Below are 18269 nucleotides of genomic sequence, written 5' to 3'. Positions count from 1 at the left end.
AAGGTTTCTCACATAAAGAGTATTGCAAGGGGGATTCTGTCCCAGAGGATTGATTGGTGGGAAACGATGACGGTGGTAATCCTGAGTTGTTGATTTTTGACAAGCAAGCCGCGACCGGTCAGTGTACTCTCATCAGGATGGTTTCCGATGGGCTTTTGTTATAAGCTCTTGATGAAGGATCGGACCGCTCAATCTTCATTTGAGCTCCGACGGCGACAGCAAACTTCGAAAGTAAACGCAGCTTTAGTCCACCTAGAGAGCTTGGTGATAATTCAGAAACTGGTTCGTTCATCGAAGTGAGAATTTGTTTAGCCCCATCTACTACGCCACTTTCGTCTTTCTGGGAGTAATGAGCGATGAGGCTTTCCATCAAGAGCACTGGATTGGGCAAAGATAAATCTTTCGCTCCGAAAGCGGAGCTGATTTGGTAAAATGTGTTCTACAGAGAAACTACATAAGCCTCGCCAAGCGGATTCGATGCAACTACATGGCTATAGACTTCCAGCTTCTCCTGGTCCACGATCAACGAGCCACAGTCACCATCAATGACACTTGAAAAGGTACCGTCAGTTCAAGTTTCGCCCGGAAAGTTCTCAACTAACGGCTAGAATCAGATAAATTACATTCCACACCTGACAGAGATCTTCGCTCGGTTTACCTCCAATATAGGAGTTGCCATTGAGCATAACACCCTTTCTTGTTCCGCTCACGCCAGAAATCATGAACACTTTGACTTCACTAGTTTTGGTGCTTACGAAATTATTCCAAAAAACTTGGGATTCGCGGGATCATTCTCCAAAATAATGCGTTAGGTCGCTTGTAGTATTCACCGTCAAACTCAATCAAGGCTCAGTCGAGGTTCGTCGTTGTTCTATCTATTACAGACAGGATATCTACCTTGTGGCCCTTTATAGATTCACCATACTGTTCAGTCGGCCCGTGATCAATGGTTACGGTTCAAGTGCATCCTTCTGCCTTAAATCATGATGATATTCGAAGACTAGCTCTTGAATTCAGGGCAAATCCACAAAGCACATGCGAAGAATTCAGAATTAAAGTAATTCCAAATATTTCGACAGATCCAGAGGTTGTAATTGACCAGGAGCGTGATGTTAATGTCGCTGTGCAGATTACGTTGATGATTGATGGCTCTGATAAAGATCGTCATTATGAAGGCTACGAGATCGGCGGCTTCCGGTCAGTCAGTTAGGATAGCTCAGAGGAGTTCGTCGATGTTTTTAAGAAAGTCTTTTCAATAGACGTTCATGATCAGGAGAAAGTTCGAAAGGCATTGAATGAGAAAAATGCGTTGAAATGGTGGAAATTAAGGAAGCGAGCACATATCAAATTCCTTCCAACAGACAACATAGCAGAGCACCTTTTACATAACCCCCAAGACAATGTCGTTCGTCTTTTCGCCAAACGGCATTTCTAAAAGCTCATCTCCGACTTTCAGCCTGTCAACCTATAGAGCTCGGAATCACTGAAAGTCTCAAAGTGTGAGATTTATACTTGATCAATCTTGAAACCCTACTCTCGTCAGCTAATCCTAACTTGCATTTTTAGAGTGACATTACCACCGCAACTGCTCCTAGGGACATTACATTCATTGCAATGTATACTGTTCCCTCCAGCTGATGAAAAATCGTCTCGATGTTTGGAGAACATTATTCAAGATTCGGAATCGAGTTTTGACCCCGATTGCATGCTTCATGAGAGATACAATAGACCGGTACCGGAAAACCTGGAATATCATTACTGGGGTGATCGATTTGCTAAGTTGAATCATCTTGTGACACATCCAAGGTCGAGTCATCGTATTAGTCAATGGATACAAAGAAACGCTTCGGAGAGGAATGCCTTGTTTGTAGCAATCTTGTCCCTTGTTCTGTCGGCACTCTTCGGTCTTTTGAGCGTTATTTTGTGAATATTTCAGGCATAGGTGGCATATATGTCTTGGAAAGCGCAGGTGAATGCTCCGCAAGCTTCATGATATGTGGACGTTGGAAGGACCCGTGAATTAATGACAATGGTCTCTAAGACAACAAGACTTCGACATGTGGCTTCGAAAAAGAGTTGATTTGGAAGTATTTTCTTCAAAGTACTGGTAAACGAGAGCGAGCGTGATGGGGGACTCATTGGAGCAAAGGGCGGTGAAGATTCGGAAGGCGCTGGGGTAAACATGATTGATAATTACGGTAACAGGGTGGAGAAGTTGAGTTGGGATAAATGAAATCAAGAATCAGATTGTTTGAAACAAAATGAAATGCTACAATCTTTCAACTCAGAATCATACTTGGTCGCATCCGACTATTCCGCTCAGACCATCTCGCTACCCCTTTTCCAGGCCCTCTGCCCCACATCTACTTTGCCAGAGAAGCTCACTCAAGAATTGTAAAACTAGAAATGCTCTAGCGAACCCTTTAGAAAAGAGTACAAAGGTAATATCAGCCTTCGAGAATTATCTGAATCGAAATCGCGCAGCTTGGAAGTGAGACGAGCGCTTTGATACCGCATCCCTACTCCCCTTAAATGGACAGCTTAATATAGTCCGATAAGACTGGATGAAAGGAGAACAGCTGAGAGTTGATTCTAGCAGTCGGTTAATTGTAATAGCGATGCAAACTTCAGGTGGAACACAGATTTATAGACAAACTCGCATGCGACTCTTATATATGCCCTCGCCCGGGTACTATGCTTGAATAATATCCAACTTCGTATTATCGCTAGGCGCATGATTGACCCATGTACCACATACATTTGCACTCTTCTGTTGTCAATTTCTATTGTTTAAAATGACTTAGACTGGGAGCTCGCATCGGCGATTCTGGTTTACGCTTTGGGCTGGACTGGTTCCCAGGGGTAGATGGGAAGTAAATTAACCTTGTTATATGAATGTTCGTGAACTTTCGAGGTTTCTAAGTCTTGACTAAAACGTTTGATATCTCATGGGTCCGATCCTCGAATTCACCTCCAATGAGTCTCATATATGGAGTCAGTACAGATTATGTCGGTCGATCAATGGTCTGGGGATTAACATACGTTAAGGTTTTAATGTAGCGATTCATGGCTTAGATCATAGAGCCAGATTGTTTTTACTTGAACAAGAATAGATGAAAAGATTCAGCCCTAGCCTTAGGCCTTAGAGAAGAGGTGACTGAGAGAAGATAATCGCTTCAGTCAAGTCCTGTAGATTTAAAGGGTATATATATGAGCTGAAACTTTCCCCTTCCTGACTACGACCTAATCATCGATCGATTCTATGAAACCCGTAACCCAAAATTCAGAGCCATACATAACCTTAAATCTAATCGTCTTAACCACGACCCATGATCCATGACCCGCAACCCCTAACACCATGAAATCACTCCACTCTAGTTAGCCCGCTTGCACGGTTCTACTATCATCCTTGTCACCATCACCGTTGCACGTCTTTTGCGCTTTCGCATTCAAATCAGCGTCACTTGCTAATAACAATTGAACTCCAACGTCGAAGCCCTTTTCAATAGCAATATGCAGAGCAGTCCAACCCATGTAATCAAACGCATCAAGGCTTTGCTCCCAATCTCTCTTGTCGTGTTCCCACAAAAGCAATCGTAAAACATCTTGATGCTGATTCATGGTAGCCCAGTACAATGCGGATCGTCCCCGTCGGTCTACATCACTGATACGAGCGCTGTGTGCAAGAAGTAGACTGACTACGGGTTCATGCCCGTCTATTGATGCATGAATTAAAGCCGTTCGCATTTCATCATCCTTTTCGTTGCAGTCGATATTGTGTGATGTGAGGGTGCGGACGATCGTCTCGTGACCTCTGCGAGCGGCGATGTGTAGCGGACTGAACCATCCTTCACTTTTTCCATCTGCTTTGGGTAATATTGAAGTGGGCTGTTCCTTTGTCAAACTCGATTGACTGGAATTGCTGTAATTTTGCGGTATCAATGCCATGTCCGGATGAATATGCGGTTCATTTCCAGAGCCTTTATGGTGTGCATGATCGGAGCGGGTGGGTGAAAAGAGACTTTCTAGGGTCCCATAAAAGTTGAAGCAGTCTGAGCTCATAGGGCTGGCTGATGACTTCCTTGGTGTTCTCAGAGAAATGAAGTCCACATTTGGGTCGAAATTGGCTTGATAGTCGGTCATTTACGGTGTCGAAAACGAGCTATGGCTGCGTGATATTAAGCTGTACATGAAATTGATGTCGTCTAATCCTTGAACACCATTGTTGGGTGTGCCATTTGGAGAGCCTGCCGTCGAACTGCTAGATGCCTGTGTAGAAGTGGCCACCCTGGTGAGATACTCGGACGACTTTGTGCCAAGGTCCATGGAATCTTGAAGATCTGGGACTTCTATCAGATCCGTTTCAGTGATCCTGCGCACTGTCGGATTTTTCACCGTTCCCATCTTCGCAGATCTTGGATGGCTCAATGTCACAGTATTTGCATACACCGTTGCTGAACCAGGAACCTATTTCCTTGCCGCCTGCTTCCCAAATTATCGCTCATTGTTTTCATACTTGGAAAGTGAACGCTTACGCTCAACATTTAATGCAACCAAATCCTTTGCTACAGGTCTAAAAAGTATGGAAACATTACTCGAAATTCTGGTGATAGTGGAAACGGCTATATGAAGCAGGTAATTGACTCGAGATGTACAAATAACTTAGTTGAAGAAGAGTCATTCTCGCTGCTAAAACTTCCTAAGAGTTGTACTTAGACTGTGCACAAATTATCTATACCCGTGGATTATCTGTAGATAATTCTTTTTATAAGTTATCCATTAGAAGTTCTACTTGCTTTACAGATTATCTATTGAGGCTTTAAAATTACCTATTTTATACAAATAATCTATAAATATATAGATTCTTTAAAAAAAGTAAAGAATCTTTATTTTTTTACTTAAAATATAAAGCTATTCCTAAATTATTTTCTAGCTCAAAAGTAATTCAAGCTTAAATTTATATTAATTTTTAAATGTCACGGTGTGAGATCACATGACATATTGGACCTCTCGGAGGGGTCCGGAATGGGCGCTTGCGCCGGAGCGCAAGTGAGCTAGGGCCCGATCGGGCTAGCTCGCTTGGGAAAATTCTGTATTATAGTTCTTCAAACTATATCTTAATCTTAAAATCTGAATCTATTATCTGTATCGCTATAACTTTGTTATATTAGAGCAAAGTTATTGAAGCCTTATTCTTACCTGTCGGCTTCGTGATACTCTATAGCTCCTACTCCATAAACATCGTTTCCACGATGCCCATTCCATACCCACCCAACCAGCCTGAAGATACCTTAACTTTTAGCGTTTCTATATCTGAAGATCCTTAAGCCTAATACCAATATTTTCAATCGACATTTATATATTATTGTTTTTAATAAATATTAATTAAATCACTTAATATTATTATAGTATTAAGGGAACTAATTATAATAATAAAATTCTATTATTATAATAAAATAATAAAAATTCAATATTATAAGAAAAATTTCTTATATTCTTTATTTTCTTTATATAAGAAAGAATACTATTATAAAATAAAATAAAGAATTCTTTATTCAAAAAGAAATCCTTTATTAGCTCTTTATTCAAAATAATAATTCATTATTTTGAAAAATTTGAAATATCACGTGGAAGCTAGTCCAAATGCGGAATGACAGACGCAATATTAATTTTTCTTTATTATAAAATTGATTTGAAATCAATAAAGAAATTGATTTCAAATCAGAATTTTCATGTACGCCACCTACGTATTATAGGCTGTATAGAGGGCAGGAAAAAAGCATAAATAAGTGGCTTAGGTCCCTGTATTCAGATCTTTTTCTAGAACCCACTTTTATATGTATTCAAGATTATATAATACAATAACAATTCAAGCTTCAATAATAATAGTAATTCTATTTATAAATTCTATAAGCCTAAGCTTCCCATATAGTACTATTATAGTACTATTCCCAATCCAGCCTAGTCAATCCCCTGCTAAGCGCATAACCTGCAATATATATTATATTAAGCTGGAAAGGATTAATTAATCACTCGAACAAGAACTTTCCGAAATATTAGTTAAAAAATATATTTAAATTATATCACAAAAACAAATCGTTATATAAAATATCTATCTATTCAATTACCTTATTAAATCTATATTTACCATCTTTACCTATATTAAAATTATATTTTTCAAGATTTCTATTAAATTTACAATTACATTGATTCTACTTTCTATTAAAATTCAATTAAATGAAAAACTTCTCAATCCTACCTCATTCAATAGTATCAAATTCAATCTCGATTGCTTTATAGATTAGATTTAGAATAAGATATATACTAATTCCAATCACTTTAATACCACTTATGCCCATTTGTCCTATATCATCAGGAGACTTATTGAAACTATTGCCTTGCAAATCCGTCTGTACAATATGAAAAGAGAATTTATTCATTTAAAGAATTATATCAATTTACTAGATATTCTAGAATAAACTTATAAAAAATATAAATAAGACTATAAAAGCCTGAAAACAACTAATATCCTTATAGTAAAAGAATTAATTATTCTATACATTTTATGCCGAATTTCAACAACTAGTACTAGAAATAGGAATGGCTGATAATAATATAATTCTAATTATCCTATTGGAATAAAATCTGTTTAATAAGTTGGTAGACTAGATTATCACTATCAAACCATCAATGTATAATACCAACGCTTACACTACATTTTACTAGAAGCTGAAGAATTATTATAGATATTTGAAATATAATTATTTAATCACTACTTCATTTCAACCTATTTATATTTTTATTTTCACTTCAATCTATAATTGAAAAATAACTCTTCCACCTATCTTCATTAAAAATCCAATAGATTTCAATTTTCAATAACAAATTACTAACAATAGTTTATTATAAAAAGAATATGACAAATATTATTACTACAACTTTGTTGATTACTTAATCTACAATTATGTATACCCTAATATCCATTCTATTTAGCTCCAAGTTACCATTATTATAATTAGTTTCATTAAAAACAGTCCTATATTGAATAACTTTTCGAAAGGTTGGGGCTCTATATACTTCTTATTTTGCTCCCCTCCTCACTTATTAATCAATTCGATTAATTCGGGAAACGGAATATGTTTAACCTAAATCATAATTAGAACGATTCCCTATATATTTTCCGTTTATCTACCACTATTACCCATAGCCTTTTATTGGAAAATGAACTGAATAATTATACGAATTTTATAATCCTATTTATCAAACTATTTATAGGAAAGGAAAACCTCCTAATCTATATTATAATTAATAATAAATGTGAAGGAACTATTTTCGCTAATTAAAACTGAATATTATCCCAGAAAATATCTGTACAATAATTATCTGTTGCTTTCGAAATTATAGGATTTAATAGGAAAATTTTATTAGAAAATTAGGTTATATCCTATATCCATATGAAATTTAAAATCAACAATTATACTGAAAAGAAGATTACTTTGTATATAACCAAATTAGCCTATTATCCTATTATATTGAGAATAACCTAATTTAAAAAGTATAATCCATATATTGACTTTATAATTAATTCATTTCAATTTGATAGTCCATTCTATTACAAGTTCTATAACATTTTATCCCATTTATTCCATATTAAAGCCCTATCTAACATCCTTTTAAAAACTCAACCTATATACTTACCAATTTATTCTAAAGAATTAGAAAATTAAGATATAACTATAATTTCCTTAAAAATATAAAATGTTTTAAATATCAATAAAACAAATTGATAACATTTTAAAAAAAAAAAAAGAATTCAATTTATAAAACCTACCATCTAAGTTCCAAAATTGGAAAGATATCTTTTCCTTAAAAAATATGGAAAAGCTACCTTCTTATCGGCCTTACGATTACAAGATTTAATTCTAGGAAGAAGCCGTTCTGCTATTTAATGCTTTATATTCTATATTCATATTAAACTAAAAGCTCTGAAATAGTAATTAAAGGAAAATCTTAAGAAAGGGTTCATTCAGCTAAGCTCTTCTCCTATTGAATTATTTGTTCTATTTATCAAGAAAGCTAATAGAGATCTCCGGTTTTGTATAAACTATTGTGCCTTAAATAATTTGTTTGTTAAAAATCAATATCCCTTATTATTAATAAAAGAATCTTTAAACAATTTAAAAAAAATGAAATATTTTAATAAGATTAATATTATTTCTACCTTTAATAATATAAGAATAAAAAAAAGGCAAGAATACCTAATTATATTTTATACCTAATTTAGCCTATTTGAATTCTTAATTATATTGTTCGGACTAATAGGAGTATCTGTAATCTTTCAGAGGTATATTAATGATTTTCTGTAAGAGTACCTGGATGTATTTTATACTACCTACCTAAACGATATCCTAATATACAATCAAACTGTTACGACGGCATCCAACATACCGCGTCACATGACATAAATTACACGTGATGGAGCGTCAAGGAGCTTCAGCGCTCCTGGAGCGCGTTGCGATCCTTAACGATCCAACATATAGGAGAGGTCCTAGGGACCAGGAGAGAGAACGAAGGTCTATATAAGGGAATGGGTTTCATTACAATGTAGAGCTTCGTGCTCAAGATCAATCATTAGTTTCATACTATAGTTACGAGAATTGCAACCAGTTACAACCTTATTGAATTCCTACTTGAAGTCTAGTCTAAACCACCTCGAGAGATCTCTAGACACTTCCACGTGACCCTAGAGGCAGCTCCCGTAACACTTTGAGCACCATTTCTGCTTCAAGTACCAATTCAATACCAACCGCCAGTATGGCAGCCAACAGTTCTTCCAGAAGCCAACAGGCTCCAGCAAGCAACTTCGATGATGTCGAAATGACTGATGCTCCCAAGGAGATCACCATCAACGAAACACTCAAGATTGCCTTACCAGACAAATACCAAGGAAGTCGACAGGAACTCGACACCTTCCTATTACAACTTGAAATCTATTTTAGATTCAACCAAGACAAGTTCACCGAAAAGGAATCTAAGAGTATTTGGGCCGTGTCATACCTCAGAGGCGAGGCAGGCAAATGGATTCAGCCATACCTGCGCGACTATTTCGAGCATGACGACAGGGAACGCATGCAACCCACAAGAACCATCTTCGACAGTTTCGAAGGATTCAAGACAGAAATCCGTAGGATCTTCGGAAACTCCAATGAGTTAGAGGTAGCGGAAGAGAAGATCTTCAACCTCAAACAGACAGGATCGGCATTGAAGTATGCTACGGAGTTCCGAAGATATGCGGGGACAACTAAATGGGACGAGGTCGCCATCATGAGTCATTACCGTAAAGGACTCAAACCAGAAGTACGTTTGGAACTTGATAGGGAAGGGGAGGACGATGACTTGAACGGACTAATCAAAAGCTCCATCGATGCCGATGACCGACTATACAGGTACAAACAAACCCAACGATCATACAAGCCTCAGACAAATCATAGGCAAGGGCGCTACCGCAAGAATGAGGGTAGACCACGTTACAGTACACAGAGTTACGGGGACCCCATGGAACTAGACGCCACGCACCACAGGAACGGGAATGATGATCCAGAGAAAAGACGAAGGCGAGAAAACAACTTATGCTTTGAATGTGGAAAAGCAGGGCACCGGGCAGCGGATTGCCGAAGTAAGAAGACAGGAGGAAAGAAAGGCAACTTCAAACCCAAGTTCGGCAAAGGCCAACTTAACGCTACCTTTGTATCCCAGGAACATCCAGCTAAGACCGAAGAAACTGAGACCTTCACCAGTGAAGAATTCCGGAAATTATTGGACGAGTTACCGCGAAACCAAGAGGGTATGAATGCAGTAGACTTGTGGGAACAGGAGTACTACCGAACCCCATCACCATCGGTAACGGAAGAATGTATTAAGGAAGAGATACCAGCAGATCACGCGATGATGAGCTGGACTGCTTGCTATGATGAATTCTGCGGAATCCATCGATCAGATAAAGAAGCAACCGGATGGTTCCCCAAGAAAAGAAAGACAAGAAACCAACAATCCAACGAAACAGACAAAAAACAAGTTACCCAGCAATTGAATGCTACAGGACAAGCAGGACAGATATACTGCAAGGTCAAAATAAACGGACAAATACAGCAAGCCATGATAGATTCAGGGGCTACAGGAAACTTTATTGCACCAGAAGCTGCAAAGTACTTGGGAGTTCCACTCCAGAAGAAACAAAAACCCTACCAATTGCAGTTAGTTGACGGACAACTAGCAGGATCTGACGGGAACGTTTCACAGGAGACACGACCAGTACAAATGAACATAACCCAACATTCAGAGGTTATACAGCTTGACGTTGTGCCATTGGGCCAACAACAGATCATCTTAGGGATGCCATGGTTGAAGGCACACAATCCTAAGATAGATTGGTCACAAGAGACAGTGACATTCGATCAGTGCAAGAACGGTCACAAGGACACGTTCAAGGCGTCCGCGAGACGGAACACGCGCCAAGGGGAGTTGAACGCGAACAATCCCGGCGACGTAGGACACCCAGTCCAGGGTCCTCCATTAAGAGCGAAGGCCAGTACACCTCCTCTACAAATGCAGAAGCCAACGACACGGCAGGAAATCGCAATCAAGGCAGAAGAGCCTATGATACCAGAACAGTACAAGAAATACGAACATGTGTTCAAGGAACCAGGGATCCATGAGGCTTTGCCAGAACACAAGCCATGGGATCATGAGATAATATTGGAGGAAGGCAAGATGCCTGTGCACACCCCAATTTATTCAATGTCAGCCGATGAGCTGAAGACGCTCAGGGAATATATCGATGACAATTTGGCCAAGGGATGGATCAGGGAATCCACGTCCCAAGTGGCAAGTCCAACTATGTGGGTACCCAAGAAGGATGGTACTAAGAGACTAGTTGTGGACTACAGAAAGCTCAGCACGCTTACCAAGAAGGATCGATATCCACTTCCATTAGCTACGGAATTAAGAGATCGATTAGGCGGAGCTACCATATTCACCAAGATGGACCTGCGCAACGGGTACCATTTGATCAGAATGAAGGAAGGCGAGGAATGGAAAACCGCTTTTAAGACAAGATACGGGCTATACGAGTATCAAGTTATGCCATTCGGGCTAACTAACGCACCAGCTACTTTCATGAGACTTATGAACAATGTGCTGTCACAATACTTGGACACCTGTTGTATATGCTATTTGGACGATATCCTAGTATATTCAAACGACGAGGTCCAACACATCAAAGATGTCAGCAACATTCTTGAAAGTTTAGCCAAAGCCGATTTGCTATGTAAACCAAGCAAATGTGAATTCCACGTTACGGAAACAGAGTTCCTAGGATTCACCGTGTCAAGCCAAGGGCTCAAGATGAGCAAAGATAAGGTCAAGGCAGTGCTTGAATGGAAGCAGCCAAACACCATTAAGGAAGTACAATCCTTTTTGGGATTTGTCAACTTCTACCGAAGATTTATCAAGGGTTATTCAGGAATTACTACACCCTTGACCACGTTAACCAGAAAAGATCAAGGAAGCTTCGAATGGACCGCCAAGGCGCAGGAGTCCTTCGAAACGCTCAAACAGGCAGTGGCCGAGGAGCCAATACTGTTGACATTCGATCCTGATAAGCAAATCATAGTGGAAACGGACTCCTCAGATTTTGCTATAGGCGCAGTGTTGAGCCAACCAGGTCAAAATGAGAAATAGCAACCAATCGCATTCTACTCTCGAAAGCTATCACCAGCCGAATTGAACTACGAAATATATGACAAAGAATTACTGGCGATAGTCGACGCATTTAGAGAATGGCGAGTATATTTGGAAGGATCAAAATACCCAGTACAAGTGTACACAGATCATAAGAACTTGGTTTACTTCACCACAACGAAGCAGTTAAACAGACGACAGGTCAGATGGTCGGAGACCATGGCCAATTACAATTTCAAGATTTCATATGTTAAAGGATCAGAAAATGCTAGAGCCGACGCTCTTAGCCGAAAACCAGAATACCAAGAAAATAAGTCGTACGAATCATACGCAATATTCAAGAAAGAAGGCGAATCACTGGTTTACAATGCACCACAGCTTGCAGCTACTCATATATTGGAAGACAACCATCTAAAAAACCAAATACAATCACATTACGACAAGATGCTACAGCTATACGCATACGCAAGGCAATAGAACCAGGATTCACAATAGAAAACGAAACCATATACTTTCATGGGAAAGTATACATTCCGAGTCAAATGACCAAGGAATTTGTGACGGAACAACATGGGTTACCGGCACACGGACATCAAGGAATTGCAAGGACGTTTGCAAGATTACGGGAAATCAGTTACTTCCCACGAATGAGAACGATAGTTGAAGAAGTTGTTGGAAATTGCGATACCTGCATACGGAATAAGTCCTCTAGACACGCTCCGTATGGTCAGCTCCAGACCCCAGACATGCCTTCTCAGCCATGGAAGTCCATTACATGGGACTTTGTGGTCAAACTACCACTCTCGAAAGACCCTACTATAGGAGTTGAGTACGACGCAATACTCAACGTAGTAGACAGATTGACAAAATTTGCATACATGATACCATTCAAAGAAACATAGACTGCTAAGCAACTAGCATATGTATTCTTTAGGGTTATAGTAAGCATACATGGAGTACCAGATGAGATAATCTCGGACAGAGACAAGCTCTTTACCTCGAAATTCTGGACTACCTTATTAGCACTAATGGGTGTTAAAAGAAAACTATCAACAGCCTTTCACCCACAAACCGATGGTCAGACAGAGAGGACCAATCAGACAATGGAAGCATATCTTAGATGCTACATAAATTATCGACAGGACAATTGGGTAGAGCTATTACCTATGGCACAATTCGCATATAACACATCGGAAACGGAAACCACAAAGATTACACCAGCACGCGCGAACTTTGGGTTTAATCCTAAAGCATACCAAACACCGATACCACAGGAAGTTAATGCCGAATCAGCAATAATACAAGTCGAACAATTAAAGGATTTACAAGAGCAGCTTGCTCTTGATCTAAGATTCATATCTTCCAGAACAGCAGCGTACTACAATACGAAACGTAGTATGGAACCTACGCTTAAAGAGGGGGATAAAGTTTACTTGCTACGACGAAACATTGAAACCAAAAGACCAAGCAATAAACTCGACCACAGGAAACTAGGACCATTCAAGATTGATAAGGTAATAGGAACCGTCAATTATCGGTTAAAACTACCAGACACGATGAACATCCACCCAGTATTCCACATATCCTTGCTCGAACCAGCACCACCAGGAGCGCCGAATGCGCCATTAACGGAAATCGAACCAGTCAACCCGAACGCCATATACGATGTCGAAACAATACTAGATTGTAAATACGTCAGAGGCACAATCAAATATTTAATCAAATGGTTAGATTATCCACACACCGAAAATTCATGGGAACCAAGAACAAACCTCAACTGCCCTGAGAAGTTGGAGGCGTTCCACCAGCAATATCCGGATTTGCCCAGAAGGAAGGAGAATCCATTGAAGCCAGGATCGAAGGGTCCAAAGAAGAAGAATCGAAAACAAAGGAACCGTCGTTAGGGCCAGCAGCAGAGACAGACGCCAACTCCTTTTCCTTCTCAATACGCTCATTTTCCAATCGCTGTTCCTCAGCCTCAAACTCTTCAAGAGCTTCAATAGTACGAAGGTCATGTTGAAGCATTTTGCCAGCCTTTTCCCGCAAAACACGCTTCTGCCTTCGCAGGCGAGCCAGCCGAGCAGCTGCTTCAGCCATAGCATTCGCAGCCTTCTCCTCCTCGAACTCAAGACGCTCTTCCTCAGAATTAACACGAGACCAATCGCCCGCAGAGTGGCCATACACATCACAACGACCACTGCCCACACTCTTTATACATTCACCACAGCGCACAGCATTTGGAAGCACCCGACACTCAAGGTTCTTCTCCAAACAGCGACTACACTTGTAAGACATAATGACACCTTTGTCTTTAGAACGAAAATAAATATTTTTACGACTAGCAACAGATTTTGAAGAACGAATAACGGACATCATAACAAACAGAAAGGAAGGCACTACGGAATTAATCAAGTGGGGGAAACTCACTTTATGAACGCTTGGGACAAGCGCTAAGCTAGGAAGGGGATAGTGTTACGACGACATCTAACATACCGAGTCACCTGATCAGAAAGTCACGGGATTAGAGATTCCCACTGGATCCCACTGCTCCCACCTGGTGGGACACGATGGGATCAATGGGACAACAAGGAACGAAGGTCTATATAAGGGAATGGGTTTCATTACAATGTAGAGCTTCGTGCTCAAGAACAATCATTAGTTTCATTACTATAGTTACGAGAATTGCAACCAGTTACAACCTTATTGAATTCCTACTTGAAGTCTAGTCTAAACCACCTCGAGAGATCTCTAGACACTTCCACGTGACCCTAGAGGCAGCTCCCGTAACAATAGATTCCAAAGAATATATCTCAAAGCTAATAGTTTTTTATTAATACAAATAAATAAACTTTAAACAATTATAAATTAGAATAATTAAAAAGAATTTTCGAATCAAAATTCAAGAAAATATTAGGTGATCAATCTCGACTTTTGATTATAAATAATTATTTAAGTTATATTATAAACAACTTTATTACTTTTTATATAAAGAAAGATATTGATTTATTTATATTACCTTCTCATTACTTCTATTTACTTTAACCATTTGATATTATGATATATAGGCTAATAAAACAATATTATATTTTAAAGGTTGATTGATATTCTCAAACTAATATAAAACAAATCCAAAAAGCTGAATAAATAGAACTCTTTCAAAATATTAGAAAAAAAGTATTGAATTCTTTTGATATTAAAGCTGGCTAAAAAGGAACTAATTTAATACCTTTTGCCCCACGAAAAGTATTTGATTTATTATTATTTAACTCCTCCCAATAACCTTCCACTCTATAAATAAGAACCTCTAATCAAGATCTAGATTTATCTATACTTAAAAGCTTTTTTCCAAATAGGACAAAGTTAAGACAAGTAAATTAAACCTTTAATAAAGTTTTAGTAAATAATAATTCTTTTATAACGTAACTTATGATGAACCAGATCATATAGGGAACCGGGTCACATTTAGCCCATCACTAACTTCAAACCCCAACAAATTTTGCTATGCATACCGAATCACCTTTTACACCTTCTCAAATTGAAGAGAAGATATAGAATGCTATTATTGTACTTCAATTGAAGGAATTTAAATCAATTAGAAAGGCTGCAAAGTATTTTGAAGTTCCTAAGTCAACTCTTATAGCTAAGATCGCTAAAAGGAAATTATATACTCAATCCCACAAAATAGTTCAAATTCTTTTAAATGTAGAAGAAAATACTTTTATATAATAAATTTCACAACTTATTATCACTAAATTCCCTATTATATCTATATTGATAAAGAAAATGACCAACGAAATTGGTCTTTGATGTATTCAGATTATATTATCTCGAATTCCTACTTCAATAGAAATTCCATCTATAAATCACAAATGAATCTATAAATTCCAAAAACAACATTCAGAACTTAAAACATACTATTCACATCAATTAAAATCTAATCAAATTAAAAAAGCAACATCAAAAAATATTCAAACTTGATTTAACACATTTCGTATATATCTCATTAAACAAAAGTATAAATTAAATAATATATATAATATAAACAAAACCGGATTTGAAATTGAAAGTACTCAAAATACATATATTATAATCAATTCTATTCAAAAATCGAATTGAAAAGTTACAACTAATAAACAAGAATAAATAACTATATTTGAATATATTAATACAACTGAAAAGGCTCTATCACCTATAATCATTTTCAAAGCTCAAAATACAAATTCTGTATAAATTCCAAAGGACACACCTCAAAGCTAACAATTCTTTATTAATATAAATAAATAGACCTCAAATAATCATAGATTAGAATAACTAAAAAGGATTTTCGAATCAGAATTCAAGAAAGTGTTAGATAACTGACCTCGACTTTTGATTATGGATAGCTATTCAAGTCATATTACAAACAGCTTTATTGCTTTCTATATAGAGAAGGATATCGATTTACTTATATTACCTCCTTATTATTCCCATTTACTTCAATCATTTGATATTGTAATGTATAGGCCAATGAAACGATATTATGCTTTAAAGATCGATCGATATTCTCGAGCTGGTATAAAGCGAATCCAAAGAGCTGAATAAATAGAACTCTTTTAAAATATTAGAAAAAAAGCACTGAATTCTTCTAATATTAAAGCTAGCTAAAGAGGAGCTGATTTAATACCTTTTGTCCCACAAAAAGTACTCAATTCATTACCATTTAACTCCTTCCAGCAATCTTTCACTCTACAAATGAGAACCTTCAATCAAGATCTAGACTTATTTATACTTAAGAGTTCTTTTCCAAATAGAATAGAGCTAAGGTAAGCAAATCAAACCTTTAATAAAGCTCTAGCAAATAATAATTCTTTTATATTACTAATTTATTGATATGCCAAGAGAATGATTAAACTTGTAGAATCTCAAAATGCTGAGATAGCTCTATTTCGGAAACAGTTTGTTAATATTTAGAAGATAATTGAAACTTGAAAGAAGAGAATTAAAAGCAAAAGAGTCAAATTACAAGATCAATTTGTCTTTAATAATAAGAAAGTACTGAAAATGATATATAAAGTAAAGGAAAAATCTAAAAAGAAAAAGCCACAAGGACAACTATATAAACATCCAATTGAAGAATTAGAAAAGGAGATTAAAGAAGAAGAGCTAGAGAGTAATTCAAATGATTTAGAGTTGGAATTGGATAAATATATAGCTCGTAGAACAAGATCATATAAAGAGAATTGAATTTTGTAACTCGGTTCCTCATATGACCCGGTTCACTATAAGTTACGTTATCACTAACTTATTAATATATCAAAAGAATAATCAAACTTATAGAATCTCAAAATGTTAAGATAGCTCTACTTTAGAAATAGTTTACTAATATTTAGAAGGTAATTAAAACTCAAAAGAAAAGAATTAAAAATAAAAGAATTAAATCACAAAGTCAATTTGTCTTTAATAATAAGAAAGTACTGAAAATAGTATATAAAGTGAAGGAAAAATCTAAGGAGAAAAAGCTATAAGGACGATTATGTAAACGTTTAATTGAAGAATTAGAAAAAAAGATTGAAGAAGAAAAGTTAGAGAGTAGTTTAAATGATTTAAAATTAGAATTGAATGAATATATAGCTTGTAGAATAAAATCATATAAAGAGAATTGAATTTTGTGATCCAGTTCCCTATATGATTTGGTTCACCATAAGTTACGTTATAATAATATAATTTTATAATCTAAAATTATATTATACATATATTGATCATCAAGATATCTCTCAATTAATAAGACATTAATAAGTGATTTAGTATACTTATTATAGAATTTCATAAAAACGCTCAAATCAATTGGGATAATCACATTGACCGAGAAAATTATATTAGATAGCATATTCATATCAATTAGAACATTCGTATCAACTGGAACAATCAGATCATTTAAAGTATTCATATCAATCAGAACAACCACACGAATCAAGACAATCATACATACATAGAGTTACAAAAGAAAAATGTAAGAGAGAAGATCATAAGGGCTTTCCCCCTACACATTTACATTCACATTCTCACTCTCAATCTCAGCCACAAGTACTCTAATAAACAATCCGTACAACACGCGCTCTTAACGAATAGTCTCTACTAATCTCATGATAATTCATACATCTCCTTTGTTAGAGTCAGTTTTTCTAATAGTCTCTCGAGACTATGTAAAGTTCGTAATCTTAAGATAGTGAAAATTCATCTATGATTTCGAGAGTTCATTATCTCAAATTCGTTTGAAAACTATTTCAATCTCTAAGATATCTAAATGTCCAAAAAGAAATGAACGTTTCAAAGTTTCTAATTGTTAACCTGCAGGCCGGACTATTAGATACTTTTTCTAGGACTCTTTGTTCTCGAAGCGAGCCAGAAATGACGAAAGAGAGTTTTTGTTCGATTCAATACAGACTAGATGATTAGATTTAAGTCAACTACCCCACTTTCCGACCACCCCCTGTTTCCGACCACCTAAAAAATTCATATTATCTACACTTAAAACTTTAATAACTCAATAA

General features: G+C 36.9%; 2 protein-coding genes across 2 annotated transcripts; one reads left to right on the top strand and one right to left on the bottom strand.

Annotated features, from left to right (window-relative positions):
• Positions 1-946: 946 nt before the first annotated feature.
• EAF01_010875 (uncharacterized protein) lies at positions 947-1927 on the top strand (the record flags this gene model as incomplete). Its single annotated transcript, XM_038919132.1, has 2 exons — positions 947-1197; positions 1567-1927. The coding sequence occupies 2 exons, from the start codon at positions 947-949 to the stop codon at positions 1925-1927; spliced, it is 612 nt and encodes a 203-aa protein (XP_038765415.1).
• Positions 1928-3378: 1451 nt separating this feature from the next.
• On the bottom strand, positions 3379-4404 carry EAF01_010874 (uncharacterized protein; the record flags this gene model as incomplete). The annotated part of the gene is made up of 2 exons (XM_038919131.1): positions 3379-4081; positions 4148-4404. The coding sequence occupies 2 exons, from the start codon at positions 4402-4404 to the stop codon at positions 3379-3381; spliced, it is 960 nt and encodes a 319-aa protein (XP_038765414.1).
• Positions 4405-18269: the final 13865 nt, after the last annotated feature.

This window comes from Botrytis porri (genome assembly GCF_014898465.1).
Source record: "Botrytis porri strain MUCL 3234 chromosome Unknown BPOR_018, whole genome shotgun sequence".
Taxonomy (NCBI): domain Eukaryota; kingdom Fungi; phylum Ascomycota; class Leotiomycetes; order Helotiales; family Sclerotiniaceae; genus Botrytis; species Botrytis porri.
Note: the sequence above shows the minus strand (reverse complement) of the source record. Positions and strands in the feature narration are given on the sequence as shown.